Raw genomic sequence first — 19858 nt, forward strand, 5'->3', positions numbered from 1 at the left:
GGCATGGGCCTGACCTGCTCAGGGGCGTCGCTCGAGACTCGCCTTCATCCATCTGAAAACAGGAACCACCCGGAAGATCACATGTCCAGCCACACTGGATAAATGAGACGTCTCTGGGCCCATCGTCCACCACCAGGCTTGTCTTTGCAGACTGTGTCAGCACACTGGTCATGACTTTGAAGGACATGGTGGCCCTGAATACCTCACTCTCTGGGCAGAGGATTCCTTGGGCTGAACACAGAAGCTGAAAGAAGTCCTACTTCACTAAAGCAGCTTTATTTTGCAAAGCCAAAAAGACAACTGAAATACAGACTTTGATGAATCTTAAAGCAAGTATTTTACATTATAGAGAGACGCAGTTAAAGCTTACAAGAACCGCATACCATCTCAGACACTGGGTGTGTCAGAAGTAAACATGTCAGGATTTTTGCAGTTCATGTCAGCACTTTTCTCATATGTGTTTGTATTTTTGGAATTCGGTTGATATTTTTCCACTTATGTTTACATAGCAATATAAAAAGTAGTTCTATGAGCTCTCCACACAATGGAAGAGAGTTGTTAAAGTCTGATTCCAAGCTAACCTCAGAATCTGGGTGAAGCTACTTTAAAGAAGTCAGTCTCAGGGGCCAACACACTTCTAACTCTACACTAAGTAAATCAAAGCTCTTCATCACCCAGTCCTTGACCACACGCCTTCTTCAATTCTATTAGGGAAACAGAAGAAAGTTTCTTTCTGCTTAAAAAAAAAAAAGTGTGCTATTCATAAAGTAGTTTAGAAATATCTAGCACTTCAAGCTGCCAAAATAAAATCCACTTTTATTACAATTTATCCAATGAATATTTTTTCTGCATGCTGCAAACTAAGGTAAGGCCTGGGGCCCTTACAAGGAAAGTTTATCATAGAGAACAGCATCTAGGGGAGCAAGAGTGAGCTGACGTGCTCCTGCCTGTGACACTGTGACCCAGTGACGGTCACACTGGCACCTACTCAGCCTCCGTCTTTCCCCGTGGCTGTTCCAGTTTATGAACACTTGGGTCTGTCTTTCTTCCACCTTTTGACCCCTGGCATTTCCTGAGTGATTCAGAGGGAAATGAGAATGTTTGCTACTGACAATTAGCAACAGAGAGCATCTGGGTAAGGAAATGTTCAGCGTCCACCTGACACGGGTTGCAGGGGCTCTGCTCGCTTCTTCAAACTCGTGGTCCTCTGTGCCACACAGGAGGGACTGGGATCCACGGCCGCTCCAGGAGAGTCTCTGAAAACCTTCACATTTGCAGACAAGTCACTTCCACATTTCCAAGGCCTGTTTGGTGGAACCCCAGCGCTGTGAGACCCGGAGCCGCCGGCCTTTCTTGTCAAGCACTTGGGGAAACCTGCTGCAGAGTCCCCCGCCCCAGGCAGAGGGAAGGGCTGGGGGCACATGGACAGGGCCAGAAGCGCAGAGCCCGGCCCTGCCTGATTCGGGTTAGTTCGCTCACCGCCGTGCTTTGGCCCGGGCCGAGGATCTCTGTGTTCGCATCTCTCGGCGAGTTCGCCACGGGTCACATGGTGAAGGAGGACCCGTTGTCGTCCGCGGTCTCACTGGTCTGCCGGGAAGCGAAGGTCTCGGAGTACATCCGGGCGCAGGAGGAGCCTGCAGCCTTCGGCCTCCTCACACACCACATGTCCTTCATGATCTTCAGGAAGTAGTTCCTGAACTTCTGGCCCACAAACGCGTACAGCACCGGGTTGAGGCAGCAGTGCAGGAAGGCCAGCACCTCCGTGACGTTGTTGGCATAGCCCATGACCTTCTGGCCGTGGCAAGTCCGGCCCGCCCTGCCCATCTGGGCAGCGGTCACAAGGAGTACCATGTTATGGGGGACCTGGCAAGCCAGGAAGACCAGGACCACGGCGATGATGACGCGGATGGCCCTGTGCCGCTTCGAGTTCTGAGCCTGCACCAAGGTCCTGGCGATGAGCAGGTAGCAGAGCACCATGAACACCAGGGGGATGAAGAAGCCGAACAGCAGCTGGAGCCCCAGCACCAGCAGCTTCCACGTGAGCGGCTCTGAGACCGACTGGTACCTGGGCTCACAGACGTCCCTGCCCTGCATGCTGTATTTCTGATTGAAGGTGAAGGTCGAACTGGAGATGATGAGTGACACCACCCACACAGCCAAGCAGATGATCTTACTGTGCGCCAGCGTCCTGGAGCGGAGCCGGAAGGACTTGGTTGCCTGGACGATGGCGATGTACCGGTCCAGGCTGATGCAGGCCAGGAGCAGCATCCCGCAGTTAAAGTTGACCGCGTAGATGCCTTTCATCAGTTTGCACACGGCGTTACTGAACATCCACGTGTCGGTAGCATGAGTGACGGCCCAGAAGGGAAGAGTGAGGACAAAGAGAATGTCTGCGATGGCCATGTTCAGGAGATAGACATCCGTCATGGACTTGGCCTTCTTATAAAAGGCAAAGGTGAGCACCACCAGAGTATTGCCCAGCAGGCCAAAGATGCAGATCAAGGAGTAAGCAACTGGCACGAAGACCCTGGAGAACTGCCGGACCTCCTGCAGGGAGCACAGCAAGGCTCCAGGGTCCTCCAGCGGCTCAGGGTAGTCGTCGGTTGGGTAGTAACTGTCAGTGGAGTTCATCAGCTCCTGCAAGGTGAACAGAGACAGCCATAGCACCAGTTCCAAAATCATGCCCCCTGCCCAAAATAAAACGGACTCTCACCTCTCCCATTGTGGTGGCCTTCTTGATCAAGACAGAAGACACAGGCCTGGTGTAGGAAGGGAAGTGGACGCTCAGCAGAGCCGGCTACCAGCAGGGCAACAGGAGGGCAGAGGTGAACTAGGGAGGCAAAAGGCACGGCAGTTACAGTGGGATTCTGGAGCCAGTGGTCCAAGGGCAGGCCTCCCTCCCCTGGAACCCAGCACAGCACACTGTTGTACCTAACAGTGCCCACTCGGAGCCGGTCCCCAGGCTCCGCAGGGGGCCTCACAGCAAGTGCTGAATGCCTTCCGGGTGTGTGCAAGCAGCTTCAGGCAGTACGTGAGGGAGTGGGGCTAACCACACGTGGGTGGCCAGGGGCTGTCATTTTCTGATCCTGATCTTAAGGCATAACCAAGAGTGATATCAGAAAAAACAGTTTGTGATCTACACAAAAATTTTCATGCAAAATTCAATATAATTACATAGAAGGAGATTCTACTGAGCACAATCTCTAAAACTAAGGATGTGTCTAGAAACTTGTGTTTTATGGTTCCAGACTTCACTATAGCTCAGTGACCATCACCCACGTGGGCCTTCGAGCGCTTCTGGAAGAATCTCTCGAGCTGTGAATGCAAGGGTCGTCCCGGAAGCACCCTGGAAAGACGCGGGCTAGGGAGATGGTGGGCAGGGACCCTCCCCCAGCAGACCTCTCAGCAGACGCCCCGTTTGACAAACACTGTCTGCTGGGCTGACATGTCGTCGTCAGACATTCAAGTGCAGGAAGGAAGGGGTGAGGTGGCGTCCGTAGGCAAGGTGGTGGAGGAGGAGGCTCTGGTCTGGTCCCTGGAGAACGGGCAGGCAAGAGCCCAACTCCATCTCCCACACTCTTCTATTTCCTGATGCATCAGCTGCCACCCACCACCCAGTAAGATCCATCACCCAACTGCCACTCACGTTGCCTGCTTCCCTTCCCCGCCTCTTTCTCCTGCGCCTGCCTGTGGTCCCCCATGCTGCACCATGCCTTGCATGCAGTCGCTGGGATACCTAACCCTGGGGGATGGCAGGATGACGTGGCCAGCCTGAGTGAGGTTCTGGGCTCAGTTCAGACCTCAGTTCTCATGTGTGTTTGTGATACCCGGAGTCCTGCCTCAGGCCCGCGGCTGCTGCCCCTCAGTCCTGCTCCCGATGGAGACAGGGAGGCGTGGGGTCACTGCTCCAGGCAGTGGCCTGCGAGTACGGAGCTTGAGTACAAGGAGCCCACAGGAGAAGCAGGGCATCCAGGCCCCCTGTTGCAAAGGCAGCTGAGGAGGGATTCCTATCGGTGAGATCATCTGATTGAATGGCAGCCAGAGCACCACTGCAGCTTGCAGCTTCCACCCACAATGGAGTACAGAGACCAACGCACCATGCTGCCGCGCACCCAGAAACACCCACAAAATATCATCCGAGCCCTCAGCTATGAGCCAATAGGCATCACAGGGTTGTGGCCCCTGGCAGGGGGAGAGCTAGTGACATGGGAAATGACGTGAGCCCCACCAGTCCCACAGCAGAGTGAGAAGAGCCCCGAAGAGAATGGCAGCCTTGCTGAGCGGAGAGGAAGGAGCTGCATGCAGAACACTCAGGGTGCGGCTGAGGCATTTCTGCAGGAGGAAGCTACTCCACAGACACTGGACAAAGAGCTGCCAGAAGGGAGTGGGCAGACTTCACCCCCAGGCGGGACAGCTCCCCCCACCACTGGCCTGAGTGGCCACCCTCCTAACTCCGCGGCACCACACCGCACTCTCCAAAGGATGCGCCCCTGGGGTGTGGAGCTAACGTAGTTCTGCCCTGAAGGTGCCCTGGGCAGGACAAAGCTTGTACAGAGCTCCAAAGGACCCCTCCAATCCAAAGAATAGCCACATTCTAGAACAAGCCCAAGATTATGTAGAAAAATGCAATGAAAACCAACCCTCAATAACGAAAATTCACATATCAGAAATTTCCAAACACATAAAGAAAAAGGAAAACATGGCCCGTAATCTACGTGAGGAAACAGAAGAATGGCAGAGATGATAGAATCAGCAGAAAAAACAATCTGAGCAGCCTAGGTGCAGTGTGCAAAGGAAAGTCCCTCAAAAAAGTACTAGCTGATGGACTAGTCCACTTAGAAAAGGAAGGCCACCCAAGAAGACCTTCGGCTGGACAGCAGCAGCGAGGGCCTCGAAGGTGTGTCAGCTGAGGGTCAGTCACAGTTGGCTCTGACCTGGGAGCAGAGCAGGTGGGACCCAGGGGTAAGTCTCCTTGAGAGAGAGGTGACTGAGATGGCCAGTGGGAGGGCTGAGGGCCAGCTTCCACTGCCTGCCTCCACCCCACCCAGGAAAATGAGAGCCAGGGAAGACGCCAGGAATACTTATCAGAATATGCTAAAATTTCAGCTTGAAAACAACCGTCAGTACGTTAGTACATGGGTTTAATTACAGGAACTAATAAAGTATTCTCTAAACACTGGGAAACATTTTGTTACGAGTTAACAGCTCTTTAAATCCAATCAGAGGGTTTTAAGGTTGGACTTCCTTTCATAAGTAGTGATGGCCCTCAGCCAAGGAGGAAAATGAAAGAAGTACTGAGCATGGGAGTGTGTACATGTGTATGTGTGCATGTTTATGACTGTGTGTGCAGGTGTACATGTGTGTATGTATGACCTCAGGCATGGAGATTTATGAGTATGTGTACAGATGTGTATGTATATGAATATTCATGTATGTGAATACATGTGTGCATGCATGTGTGTATGTGTATACATGCACTGTGTATGCATGGGTATGCAAATGGGCTACATAAATGTGTGTATGCATGTGTGTTCATGTTTGTATATGTGTTTGCAGGTATGCGTGCATGATATATGCACAGCAGTTTTAATGTGTATGCAGGTGTATATGTATGTATGTGCAAACATGTGCATGCATGCATGGGTAGTTGTGTGTTCATGCATGTGTGTGCTTGTGTGTGTGTAGGTGCGTGTGCACGGGTGTTTGTGTGTACAAGTGAATGTGTGCATGTGTGCATGCATGTATAGGTGCATGTATATATGGATGCACGTGTGTGTACTGTAAATTAGGGTCTAGCCCTATGCTGAGTATTCAGATCACCACTTAACATCTATTACCTCTTTAACCTCATAAAAACTCCAAGATGAACTGTACCCATGTTGCAGATGGGAAGCCTTCAATTCCTCTGAGACTGCCACAGTGGTGCTTTGCACCCCTGCCTCTTATCCCCGTCTGATTCACTGTCTCCACCAGCTCTTAGTGAAGTGATAGAAGTAAAAATAATTTACTTACTTTAAAACTCCTTACTGATGTCAGAATTTTTTAACTACATGTTCCATAAATAAATGTTCTGGATTCACTTGGGTCACTTGTGAGCTCCTTGTTACACTTTTATAAACATCAGTGGGGCCGAAAGTCTGGGCCAGCTTCCTTCTGCTTTTGAATGGGGGTGGTTAAGAAAAAGCCAGAAGGTTTTTTCCAGTGATTTGTTTACCATTCAAGAATAGTTTTAACTTCAACTTTACGTTTTGCACTTTCTTCCTGGTGCTGGTCCCCACAATTTCTATTTCCTGTCCTCCTTGGGCTTTGGAGGTGGCCCTGAAGCCTTCACTGTCTTTATGCACTCTTCCCTGGTCGGAGGTGTTGACCCCATCACCACCATGATTGTGGCGTCTGAGCTCTGCCTGCATCACACGGATGCTCCTGGAGACTCCAGTCCACCAGGTCCCTGGAAAAACTACCCTGTGGGCTCCTGCCAACCCAGCCTCGATTGCCAAGGCTCCCACCCACTGTCTGGCATGGCCTGAGTCCCTTACTGCTCCCAAGACATCTTAGCTGAATGTTAGTGTCTCAACATCTTTTCTGTGTGCTTGGTTTAGAAAGTAATAGCATTTTTTTACAATACAACCTAGGAGTGAGGTTGTATCTGAATGTTGGAGCCCCTGCTTAGTGTGTGCAAGGCCCTGGGTGTAGCCCCCAGCACTGCAAACCAAGAAAAAGAAAAGAAAAAATGGCATATCTATGCAGATGAAGCCCTGTAGAGACCTCCCGCATGAAGAAGCAGTGCCCAAATCATCGCCCAAGCTCCAGTATGAGGCAGTCACAGTAGAATCAGCCACTGTGCCCTTGGAAGAAGAGCAGGCTTCTGTAAAACACGCTCCTCTCTGAACACCATGGGACAGTGCCTTCAGGAAAGTGAAGTGTCTCCTTAGGTGTAAGCACAGCTGTCACACCACACCCAGGAGGGAAATCACTGCTCTCTAATGGGCCTGTCGTGGCTAGAGAGTCCAAGAAGCTGGGAAGGTTTTGAAGGATAGTAGGGGGATCTGGGCGTGCTCACCTCAGAAAGAGCTGAGATCCAGAGTGGGTGGCTGGCTGCACTCCCCTCAGGGACGGTCCAGGCCCAGCGGCCCCCGTGTGAGGACCATCCTGCCAACAGATGCAGTTTCCAATGCTCATTAAGAAAAGCACGGTGAGATACTAGAATCACCGAGAGAAAACAGCTGAATTACCACTTCCTATTTAACAGCAACGCCTCTCTGCCCAGATGCGAATGGTTAACCATGTACATCCCGAGGGTTTCAAGAGAATCACAGAACAGTCACATGACTTCTTAGAATCTAAGACAAACCATCAGTGCAGTGGGAGAGAGGGGGAGGCTGACTCTGCCTATGGAAGAAGAGAGTCACTTGTGGTGGTGAGCTTGCACTTGGTCTCCTGGGGACGAGGACACCTTGGCAGCTGCCTAGGAGGATGTGGGAATGTGTGGAGTGGCCGGGAGGCAGTGGGCTGGCTCTGGAGCCTAGATGTGTCCTGCTCCACCCCAAGAGCCATCAACCACAGAAAGAATGCTGGTGTCTTCCAGGCCACAGTTTCCCTTCTGTGGATCGAAGGCCAGTGTGGCCCCTACCTCAGGTGTGGGGGACAGGAGGTCAGAGCAGGTGAAGCCTGGGGCGGAGCTGGAGGAGAGCCACGCACACTGGCTGACTGCAGCCTGGTTGGGGTGAACACAGGAGTCCCTAAAGCCCACGAGGTAGGCGGAGGTTGTCAGGTACCATCTTTAGAAATATCAGGGAAGCAGCGGATGGTGACCCACCCAGGAACTTGTTCTTAGTGGCAAACAGTTAAGAACATGGAGAAGGGACAGCAGAGTGGCGCGTGGCTCACCCTGGGTGGCTGCAGCCCGTCTCGGGGAGTGCTGCAGCTCCGCAGCCGACACCGGGAGGCGGAGCTCAGGGCTCACCCTCGCCGCTCCAGCCAGCACAGCCTCCGCCACCACCAGGCTCCTGCCCTGCACCCTGGCCCGTCCCTGAGGCTGAAGGCCACTGAAGCCCTGGGGCAGCCCTCCACAGCTTCTCTTGGGGATCGCCCCACCGCGGAGGTTCCCCTGTCCAGCCGGCTCTGGTCTTTCCCTGGCTTCTTGCCAAAGACCACTGTCCCCTCCGCCCACTGTTCGCCTGACACAGGAAAAGCCCTGCTGTGTTTGAGGGGGTTGTGTGCCGTGGCCCAGGGTCCTTCTGCAGTTGCCGTGTCCATCCACTTGAGAAAAGTCCCTCCTTACCAAGTCCTGCTTCATTCTCTCTCTTCTGCGGGAGGACACTCACCTGCCCAGACCCTGGCGCTGGGTAAGAGGGAGGCCTGGAACCTCCCCTCGGGACTCAGCCCGCCCCCCTCCTCCTGTGGCCCCTGAGGCCTCAGCTCCTCGCTGGGGGTGAAGCCGCGGAAAAGGCGGTCACCAAGAGGCCTGCGCACCTCGCAGCGGAAGCAGCAGGCCGCGTGGGTGTTCAGGGACGTGGGGTGCCCCAGGCCGTCTTTCCTACCCCCGCCTCCTGCCTTCCCCTGGAATGGCCTTGGTCAGCATGCAGGTGGGAAAGCAAGGCCCGGGAGTCGCCTGCCTGAGGATGGAAAGGGATCAAAGCAGGGACATGACTGAGGACCAAGACAGGACATTGGGCAGAAACCAGCCTGTTGAGGGAAGCAGGGGGGTGCCACCTGGAGGGGCTGCTGGCAGGGGGGCCCTGCTCCCTTCCCTGAAAGAAGGCTGCTGCCGCAGCTGGGCCACCAAGAGACGGGACGATGGGAAGGCCCCTCACCTCCTCCCACTGTGATGGGGGGGAGCCCAGAGGACCTGGACTCTGCTGACCCTGCCTCCCAACGCCACCTTCCTGGCCTCTGTGGGGCTCTGTGCCCGCCCCCAGAAAGCACAGCTGCCCCTTGTTTCCCCCGGGACCTGCCCACGTGGAAGGTCCTCCCGGATCCCGCTTAGCCCTCCTCACCTGTGAGGGGCTGAGCATGTGCACAGGCTCTGCGACGACATTGAGAGCAAGACACGCAGTCCACGGTTAGACACTGCTCACAGACAGCCCTCAGTCTGAAAACCTGGCTGTCACCTGAGCTGCCCACTCAGACAAAGGACGGGATGGCTGGGGGATTAATGACGGCCATGGGGACAGCTCTAAGAGGCGTGTCGAGGCACTCTGGGGCCATGCCCGGGCCTGGGCACGGCTGAGCAGGTCACCTCCTGGGCTGCACCCGGGCAGCCCCATCCCGGGAAGGCCCTGGAAAGCTGGGTGAACGGTTCCCCTGGGGTAAGGAGAAGCTGGTCCCCAGGAGTCTGTTGGAGGTGGGAATAAATAGATTGAGAATCTCCAGCAGCAAGTGTGTGAGAAACAGCTCTTCTGCCAGTGGGCGTGCTCACTGTGTGTATCCTGAAGGGATGCCCAGGGCTTAGTGGATTTTCAACTTTGTGACAATTTCAAGAGATGGCTGATACCTGAGGAGTGTGTGACTGTCAGAGTGGACACCCAACCATCCAGGGCCTGGCCCCTCACTGCCTGATGGCCCTGACCCACCACCTGCCACCCGCTGTTCGGACCAGGACGCGGCAGTTCACAGTATCTCTGAGCCAGATTGCAATCCTGGCAGCCTCCCGGCCCGTTGAACTGCATCAAAGGGGCCATCCGCCCTCCGCAGGGACAGGCACGGCAGGCAACCTGGCTGAGGGTCCTTGCCAAGTTCCCAGCCACAGCCTGTGTGCGGATGCCAGTGAGGTGAGGCACCCACACCCCAGAGGAGCCTCAGAACCTCCCAGCCACCCTCTGGGATGCAGGAGGGACCCCAACTGAGAGCCCTGTCAACCCCCAACCAGCGAATCCTGCCACTGAGACCACATGGACTGCTGTTGGCAGCCTCCGGGCTGAGGGGGTCGGCCAACCCCAGCCCTCAGCAGGGACTCAGCGCTTCTGAAGCAATGAAAATGAGCCGAGAGGAAATCAAGGCAAAGCCAGACTGCTTTCTTTGTGCAAAACAGGTGCACACCCTCCCCAGGGGAGCCGGGGCAGCAAAGGTGGGGAGTCAGTGGGAAGCAGCGGCTGGGTGGGACCTGCCTCTTTCCTCCAGGTGGAAATCAGGGAAGACTGTTGGATAAGTCATGCCAGTGGGTTCCCAGGAAGGAAGAAACCTGTTCCATAGAGGAGTCACAGCTGGCTGACTCTCAGATTTGGAACCCAGGGCCATTGAAAGCTGCAGATCCTGTGTTCCCCGCCCGGGGGCGGGTCTGGGGATGCTGACACCCTTCCTTGTCCTGCGCCCTTGGCTGAGGACTGTCCTCCAGGGCGGCCAGGCGAATGCCGCCCAGTGCGCCTATTGCAAATGGGGTTGACACGTGGTCACTGAGAACAGCACACATGTCACATGCTTAAAATATGTCACCCGCTTCTGGCCTCGCAGTCACTTACCCAGTAGGGAAGTCGAGGCCTGAACCCTCAGGGACACACACACTGACACACAGACACACACATTACACAGAGACACACACACGACACACAGAGAGACATACTGACACACACACAGAGACACACACATGACACACACACACACTGACACACATCCACAGACACAGACACACATCCACAGACACAGACACACATGACACACACACAAACACACACACAGACACACACACATGACACACAGACATACACACATGACACACACACACACTGACACAGTAACACCGACACACACACAGAGACACACACATGACACATACACACTGACACACATCCACAGACACAGACACACATCCACAGACACAGACACACATGACACACACACATTACACAGACACACAAACACACACACAGACACACACACATGACACACAGACACACACACATGACACACACACACACTGACACAGTAACACCGACACACACACAGAGACACACACATGACACATACACACTGACACACATCCACAGACACAGACACACATCCACAGACACAGACACACATGACACACACACATTACACAGACACACAGACACACACACATGACACACAGACACACACACATGACACACACACACACTGACACAGTAACACCGACACACACACAGAGACACACACATGACACACACACACTGACACACATCCACAGACACAGACGCACACACATGACACACAGACACACACACATGACACACAGACACACACACATGACACACAGACGCACACACATGACACACAGACACACACACATTACACACACACACAGACACACACACACAGACGCACACGTGTGTGAGTGCGTGCTTGCATGAGCAGTGAGGCCATGTGCCATGGACCTTCGAGGCTGTATCCTCACCCATGAGGTGCGGCTCTGAGGCAGCCTGGTGACAAGGGAAGGGCTGGTGGTGAGCTGGCAAGGGGACACAGTCCTGCCAGGGGAGGGGTCAGGAGGCGGACGGGGACCAGGAGCACGGGCCCCTGGAGGTGGGCTCCTGCGGAGGCCGGCCAGTGTGGCGGGCAGCCTGGTGGCCTGGCCTGGCCCTGCTGTGCCGCTCACCCCGCTTCACTAGTCCTCACGGAGGGCCTGGCAGCGCTGGGGTCCTCACTGTGTCCTGGTGCACAGCGGGAAGCCGAGCAGCATCCTCTCACCTGGTCATCGGAAGGGCCCAGGCCCCAAACCATGCTCTCTGGTCCCAAAGTCCAGCCATCCCTGCAGTAAACTGGAAGAGGAAGCTTGGGAGGTAGTTCCAAAAGCCAGTCGGGAACAGGAGCGGAGAGAGTCCAAATGAAGCAGGATCCCCCAACCGGACAGAGGTGGGGGAGCCGGGCTGGAAACTTAAGTTTCTGACTTATATCTCATCCCTTTCGACTTAAAAAAGAGCTGTATTGACATAGAAGTGACATGTATCACGAGCTGCCCACTTGATACCTTATTAGTGGGTCTCAGCAGGCGCATACTGCTACGGAGGAGAAGTCACGGAGACTCACGGAAAGTGGGGCCCCAACACAAGCGCTCCTGCCTCGACTTTCTGCTGTAATGGGAAGGAAATGGGCTTCGCTCAAGGACCCTGAGAAGGGAGGAGATGGAGGGCGTGTACCCAAGGCTCTGAGGTTCCCTCGACACCTCTCCAGGGCCACACCAGCCACGCCATTGCCCAGTTCACCCCCTGGATGTCTGTCTCACCAGACAGAAAAGGGTGGGGGAGGAAAGACCCACGTGAGGCCCGAGGAGCGAGGAGCAGCTGCCTCACACGGCGTCGGGGCACACCACAGCCCCGGGGACTACTATTATGGGTCCTAAAGAGGCAGGGGACCTGCCGAGGAGCAGACGGCCGACCAAAGTTAGGGATGGGGACAGATGAGAACTGGCTGTGAGGACAGGTCCCTCAAAACCGATGCAGGGGCAAAAGGGAAGGGAAGGGAGGAAGTGGTTAAAGGGAAACCTGCAGAGGATTTGAGGATGGCAAAGTGACCTGCAGCAGGTTTCCCTGAGGACAGCCTCTCAGGGTGGGCATCCTGGGAAAGCTGATCTGTGGTGGCAAGAGGACCCTGCTGAGAACCCACACTGAGAAGGTGCGCAAAGCCTTACAGAGGCACAGAGAGGTGGAGGACAGAGACAGAGATCATGGAGGAGGGAGACACAGAGAGGCGGAGAACGGAGGCACAGAGAGGTGGAGGATGGAGCCACAGAGAGGTGGAGGACAGAGACAGAGATCATGGAGGAGGGAGACACAGAGATCATGGAGAAGAGAGCCACAGAGAGGTGGAGGACAGAGGCACAGAGAGTAGAGGACGGAGGCACAGAGAGGGGGAGGATGGAGGCACAGAGAGGTGGAGCACAGAGGCACAGAGACATGGAGGATAGAGACAGAGATCATGGAGGAGGGAGACACAGAGAGGTGGAGGACAGAGAGGTGGAGGACAGAGACAGAGATCACGGAGGAGGGAGACACAGAGAGGCGGAGGACAGAGGCACAGAGACATGGAGGATACAGACAGAGATCATGGAGGAGGGAGACACAGAGAGGTGGAGGACAGAGAGGTGGAGGACGGAGCCACAGAGAGGTGCAGGACGTAAGCACAGAGACTGTGAATAACAGAGAGATCACGGAGGAGGAGACACAGAGACCCCAGAGGATGGAGACTGCCCTCTAACAACTACGCTCTCAGGAACCTGGAGCCCTGGTTTGGGATCCCGGCCCCTGATGGACAGCCCCCAACACTGAGAGGACATCAGAGCTCACCTGCGGCCAGCGCGTCAGGGCTGATGTTTCTCAGGCCTCCCGATTGCCATGGACTTCCTGGGGTGCAGAGACTCCAGGGGTAAAACCAGGGCGGTCCTAGCAATGGGCAGAGTGGTCCTCTGGCCTCACAGAGGGGACGGAGTTGAGGATGGGGTGGGCAGCCCTGGCACTCTGCAGGGGAGGTCCCACTGGGGCAGAGGGAGAGGCTGTGGCACTGGGAACAAGACGGAGCAGAGATCGAGAAAGACAGCTGCTGGAGTGGGAGAGCGTCCCCCGCAGGGCAGAGGACAGCCTGGCGCTCAGCTGTCCCTACTGGAAAACTTCGACAGGGGACACGTGGGCTGGGGCTGGATGGTGCAGGGAACCTGGCCCCCCAGCCGGGGAGGACGCACCTCCTCTCCTGACCTTCCTGACAGCCATGGGGAGGGCCAGGAGCCTGGCAGACTCTCTTACCTCCTGTGCCTGAGAGGGTCAGTCGGTCTGGGAAAGACAGAACTGGCGGAGAGAAAGTGCGGGCTACTGTGGAGGGGTTTCTGCAGAGGGCTTCGGGGGGTGAGCAGGAAGGAGCTGCCGACTCGGCCGCCCGCTGCAGCATCTGACCCTCCTCTTTGTTCCTGTGTGTTGCTGGGGATCGAGCCCAGGGCCCTGTGCATGCTGGGCAAGCGCTTGACCACTGCCAGGGGCGGGGCTGGGAACGAGGTCGACACGTCCATGGTGGGTCCCGCTGGTCCCAGCTCCCATCTTACCATGAGCCTGATTGAACCAGGGCTTAGGTTCTCTGTCTGACTCAAAGAGCAGGTCAGGGAGCTTCTGAAACTCGAGTTGGCCACGTGAAAACAGTAGCCCCTTTGAAAAATTTTCTTTTACGTCCTCAATTTAAACTTCTAACTCTGACCACAACATCCCACACAGAGCCTGATTCTCACCAACTGTACAAATAAGCGCAGACACTGACGAGCCTGCCCGGAGTTCCGCCTGGAGCCAGGTGCTGGAAAGGCAGGGGGCGTTTCAGGGGTCGGACAGGAAGGTGCACCTTTACTTCCATGTCCCTGGGCTGGCCACGCGACCGACCCTGAGGCCTGCGGGTCCAAAGTGTGGTTTCCAGAAAAGGACAGGACCACTGACACCCTGGCTGGGGGTGGCCTGCGTCTCCTAAGAGCTGCCCCTGGCCTGGGGCTCCCCACCACTGACACCCTGGCTGCAGGTGGCCTGGCCTGGGGCTCCCAACCCTGACACCCTGGCTGGGGGTGGCCTGTGTCTCCTAGGAGCTGCCCCTGGCCTGGGGCTCCCCACCACCGACACCCTGGCTGGGGTGGCCTGCATCTCCTGGGAGCTGCCCCTGGCCTGGGGCTCAGAACCACAACTTCAGGGTCTGTTCCAAGAACAGGGAACATGCTCTTCTGCTTCAAGCCAGAGACCGGAAAGGGCAGGAGAGATGCTGAACTGCTGGGCGGGGCCTCTGCTCAGAGGAGCAGCTGTGGGAGGGGAGCGGTGGACAAAGGAGCTCTGGGCACTCTAGAGCTACCCCCAGAGGCCCTGGTTTCCTTCGGGTTTACTTTAAAAAGTCACATCGCCTGGCTGCCAGGGCCCCGCTGACTGTCCAGAGCAGGGCTGGTTCACGCAGCGGGGGTGACAAAAGCCTCTTCATCTGCTCTGCCAAATCGAGACAGAGACAGCGAGGGGCGCACACGGCCGCGCATTCTCTGACTGCCCGGTGGGCTCAGAGCAGAGACTGAGGCAGATATGGGCAGGGCTGCGGAGATCGTTTCAGCCTCTCTTACAGATTCAGAAGACTAGAACCAACCAAAAGAGCAAAGGAAGCGACGTATGGCCCGTTCACTTAGTCATACACACAGACAGAGATGTTGAGATTTACCAAATGTCAGCCTCCTGTCGGAAAGAAGCCGAGGGCCACCGTCCTTGGGTTGGGCCGTGCCCAGGCGGGGCTGGTGTGGGACAAACCCACAGGCGAGACGCACCCGAAGCCCCTCTGAGAGGCCTGTGGGCTTGTGCCTGGCTCAGCCACCCACGGTCAGGGCCTTCCACTCCGCCCTGCCTGCTGGGAAAGGCCACTCTGAGTGACAGAGATGCTGCAGAAAGGAAAAGGGTGATGTGCGCCAGGTGACAACAGAGCCACAGCAGGCCTCACCCTACTCACAGCACTGCTGACGTGGCTCAGGATGGAAAGTGGCCTGGCTCACCCCGTGCCGGTGGGGATTGACGCCGCACCACAGCAGCCCACCTGACGGTGCCCCTGTGGACTGGGGTCCCTCTGCCCACAGGAAGGATGGAGGGACGAGCCTCTTACTCACCTCTGCCGGGGGTCAAGGCCTGGGTGGGGGCCGAGGCCACAGTGCTCTCCCACCCCTCCAGGCTGGACCACCCTGGGCAGGAAGGATCCAGAACACCTCCGCCAAGTACCCTGGTCACTCACGAAGCTGCACCTCCCCAGGCCACAGAGTTTCAGTGTTGGGGGGCAGCAAAGCAGTGAGAGAGCAGGGGATGAGGCCCCCATGACAGGAGCCCCATCAGAGAAGGGCTGGGAGGAAATGCAGCCACCGCCCCAGAGGCCGCCCACACAGAGACCCAGATTCCCCGGCCGAGGGCTGGGGGTGGCCGCGCAGCCGCTGGGCTGCTGGCTGCTAGAGTTCGCCGAGCGCCCAGCCACATTCAGGACTGCCAGGCTGGCCCCTGCCCTGGTCCAGGCTGGCCTTGTGTCCCCACCCTCTCAGCCCTGCTCACTGACCCAGACTTCTCCCCTCGCTTGTCGTGTCAGCCTCTCCTTCCACCTGCTCTCTTCCTGTGATCCCCTGTCTCTTTCCCACCGCCCTGCTCCACTTCCTGCCCCCAAACAGAACGTTGAAAAGCAGTAAGTGTGCTGCAGACACTCAGTCCGCCCCGTATGAAATCCCCTTCAGACTCGGGAACCCACGGCGCCGTGCGCTGAGCCCCAGGGAGGCGCTGCCCACCTGAGGGAAGCAGCAAGGCCTGATGGACCTCCTGCACCCGGGGAAGCCTGTCCAGTGGACTGCCCAGGAATCGGCTGCCCAGAGCATTCTGAACATTTTAAAATGTGAGCCCCGCTGGGTAAAAATCGTGCTGAAACTCGGGCATGGCTCCTGGTCATTGGCTGCCACAACCACAGGGTCCAGCCCTGCCTTGCCCTCCTCGGGGCCTGCAGGGACACAGGCCCTTCTCATCTGCAGCCAAGCACCAGAGTTCACGTGGGAGCCTTCAGCTCCGGGCACTGTCTGCTTCTGCGCTTGGCAGCCCCCGTGTGTGTGCTGGGCGTCCTGCGGTGGCGGGGCTTTCCACCTCAGCCCTCGATGGCAGGGCCCCCATGCTGCAGCTCCCACAGCACCTGACACAGCAGAAGACATTCCCACTCCCAACTCTGCTCTGAAAGCTCCCGCTGGGAGACCAGACGGCACCACTTATCAGAACTGCGCCTAAAATAAGAGGCAGTGTCTCTGGCGGCCACTGAGGGTCTCCCCTGGGAGAGACACACACACGGCTGGGCGGGGGCTGGGTGTCTGTTTTAGCTGCGGTCTTTCTCAGCTCATTTCCTCTTTCTTGGTGGGTCCCAGAGGAGGATATTAGGAGGTAGCAGATCTCCAGGTAAGAAAGGGCTCGAGACACGCCGTGGTGGAAGACAGGTGCGAGGTGGCAGCCAATGCCCCGATGGTCACGTCCGTGGAGACAGTGTGTTCAAAGGCACACGCTCAGTAGCCCCAGTGGGGAAACTGATAACCATCTGTTTGCCACTTTCACTTGGGAGATGAAGTTATTAGAAGAACTGCTTCCGATGGATTACAGCACCGTGATTTCTCCTGAACAGACCCAGAGTGGTCCAGGGACCCAGTTCTCAGAGTCCTGTCCCCACAGTCCCGGCTCCTGGCTGGCCGATCTTCCCCTACTTGCTCCCCATGTGGCAGGACACAGTGACTCTTCCCTCCCAGGGAAAGAGGAGGCCCAGACCCTCAGGGCTGCCCGCTCTTCCCGCCTCCCTCGCCTGGTCAGGCCTCCTCTGTGTCTCAGTTCCTTAGGTCCACCCAGCGCCTTGTCGTGCTGCCCGGCAGAGCCCCTGGCATTCAGACGGGGCTGTGCATCTGCATTCCTTCTGTCAGTCACGGTTCGTACAGACGGTGGCTCCCTGGAGGGACTGTGGCTTACCAGGCTCCTGGCAGAATCCCTACCTTGCCAAGTGCTGGCCACCTCAGGTCAGGTCATCAGGTTAAACATGGCAGTTGGTGCCGGCGGGGCATGGAATGACCCAGACTCCGGCATCCGTGCTGCTGCGTGTGGAGGCTGTGACCTGGTCTCCTAGCTCTGTGACTTGGCACCAAATGAGGCCGGGAGTGTGGGGGGGGGAGTCTCTGGAAAAGTGCCTCAGGCACAACAGACTCTGCCAAAGTGAGCATCTCTCCTCTCTCCCTCTCTCTCCTTCACGTCCAGAGCAACCAAAATAAGTGCTCATTAAGGTCGGAATTGATAATATGCCCCTTTTCAATACTCTTTTACCTTCAAAGCACACAATTTATGGAGATGAGAGAGCTACCTGAATTCCAAGACAAAACAAAACTTACCAGTCAAGAAGGAGATTTTTGATCCACCAGGCAGCAGCCAGTTCTCCTCTGTGATTTCAGACTTCTTAAACCTTGAGAGTCCTCTCACTGCTGTGGTGACCTGGCGCTTGGCAAGAGCAGGGCTGGGCGGGGACTGCTGAAGTCCCTTGGTGTGTGCGGCTCAGGGCGCAGCGGCCTTCAGGAGCTGCCGCGGGCGGCTCTTCCCCTGGGGCTGGTGTGGTGAGCGCCGGGCCAGGCCTCACCCCCCACTCCATGCACACAAGGTCGACAAGGTGCAGGCAGGAAGGCGAGCTTATGTAACTAGGTCACTCGACGATTTCAGTTTTAGATGCAAAATTTTTTTTGTTTCAGAATTATTAGTCTGTGGAATATTTCTTGATTCTTCTTGGAAATTACCAATTAAGTAAAATGATTGAAACATTCTCTGAAAACCTCTGCATCATATCTCATGAGATGTACAATCAACTACCTACATTCCTATTCCTCAGAGAAACCCCCCAAACAGCCTAAGTCTTCATCAAGGCATGTGGAGGGGGACAGGCCAGACGCTGGCTCTCACTTCTTGCCTGTGATCCTAACCAGTGCTGCCAAGGCTAGTTCATGTCCATGTCATACAACACAGAAAGCTCTTTCCACACTCATTATAATTTCATTCATTCTTGGCAATTTTGGCAAAATAGACATCACCCTCATTTTGCATCTGGAAAGAAACTAGCACATAAAGATGCTGATGATTTTCTCCACGGAATAGAAACAAGGAGTAGTGGACCCAGAAAATAGACCGAGGTCTCTAAGTCCTCTCTACCTGTAACCCTTTTTTTTAAATTCTTCAGCAAACGATTATTGAGCGCCTACTCCATGCCGCACACTGTTCTAGGCACAACAGATACGTGGGATTTACGTGCTAGTCATGGGGACAGACAATAAGGCAACTACATAAAAAGGCACATGGTATGGTGGATGGTGTCAGTGCCACAGAGAAGTGTCCAGCAGGAAGTGAGTAGGGCTCATTGAAGCTGGCACAATTGGGTTCAGAGGAACGGGAAAGCGTCTCTGAGCGTGCTGCATTTAGAGCTCGGAGAGGGGCGGGGGGTGACCCAGGGGCTCATCCGGGGCAGGACGCTCCAGGACAGAGGATCTGTGAAGACAGTGTCCCCACTCAGCACACCAGGGCAAAGGGAGGAGCTCAGGGAGGCCAGAGGCAGGCGCGGCCAGTGGAAGCCAAAGCCCCGGGGGCCAGTGAGATGGCTTCGCCTCTCCTGGGGGAAGCACAGCTGTGGGGAGGTGCTGAGTGACCTTCCCTGACGCACATCTGGGGTGATCTGCGGGCAGTGTTGACAGTGGGCCAAAGGGAATCGTGGGGAGGGGCCCGGCCACCAGCCAGGTGCGGCGATGGGTATGTTCAGAGATAAGGTCATCAGGCCTCGCTGGACCCGGACTTTGAGGAAAAGCAAGCACACAGAGGACTGCAGGCTCGGCCTGAGCCACCAAGGTGCGCACCGCAGACACAGGGTCCTCAGGGAGCGAGCACCGCACTCGGGGAGTGAGAGGCGCTGGATGTCCCAGGCGGAGGTCCAGGCGCGGCTGCTGATCTGAACGTGGAGTTCAGAGCAGAGTCCAAGCCAGCGGTGTCACCAGGTTGCACATGGAGGGTCACCAGGGAGTGGCGTAGGTGGACAAGGGGCAAGCAGCCCCTCTGTCGTATTGATGTCGCCTGTGTACCAGTGACAGGGGCCTGAGAACTGACCACTGGGAGCACTGTGGTCCTGACACACCTTTGTGGCATGGTGAGGGGACAAATCCGACCAGAAAAGAGACAAGGAGGGAGGGAACACTATGGGCACTTCAGGGAGTCCGCGTGGGGGAAGCAAAGGGGTGGCCACCGTGGGGACACCACGGAACAGAGGTGCGCTGCGTGCAGCAGAGTAAGGAGGGCCTAGAGGGAGAGGGTCCCGTCGGGAGGAGGAGGGGCTCCTGCCCACCCAGAGCAGCCGCGAGACAGGAGATTCCCCCACA

General features: G+C 56.3%; 1 protein-coding gene across 2 annotated transcripts; it reads right to left on the reverse strand.

Annotated features, from left to right (window-relative positions):
* Positions 1–260: 260 nt before the first annotated feature.
* On the reverse strand, positions 261–18073 carry Ccr6 (C-C motif chemokine receptor 6). 2 transcript variants are annotated; one of them, XM_046449412.1, is made up of 3 exons: positions 17843–18073; positions 2714–2830; positions 261–2637 (listed from the first exon to the last, which is right to left on the reverse strand). In XM_046449412.1, exons 2-3 carry the CDS (start codon positions 2720–2722, stop codon positions 1543–1545), a joined length of 1104 nt encoding a protein of 367 aa, XP_046305368.1. In that variant the 5' UTR covers positions 2723–2830; positions 17843–18073; the 3' UTR covers positions 261–1542. The 2 variants fall into 2 exon arrangements, with proteins under 2 accessions (XP_046305368.1, XP_046305367.1); XM_046449411.2 differs by lacking the exon at positions 17843–18073 and adding an exon at positions 7061–7223.
* Between the last annotated feature and the right edge of the window lie 1785 nt (positions 18074–19858).

Source organism: Marmota monax, unplaced genomic scaffold, assembly GCF_021218885.2.
Source record: "Marmota monax isolate L192 unplaced genomic scaffold, Marmota_monax_Labrador192_F-V1.1 WCK01_AAM20220418_F8-fsc00083, whole genome shotgun sequence".
In the NCBI taxonomy this organism is placed as follows: Eukaryota; Metazoa; Chordata; class Mammalia; order Rodentia; family Sciuridae; genus Marmota; species Marmota monax.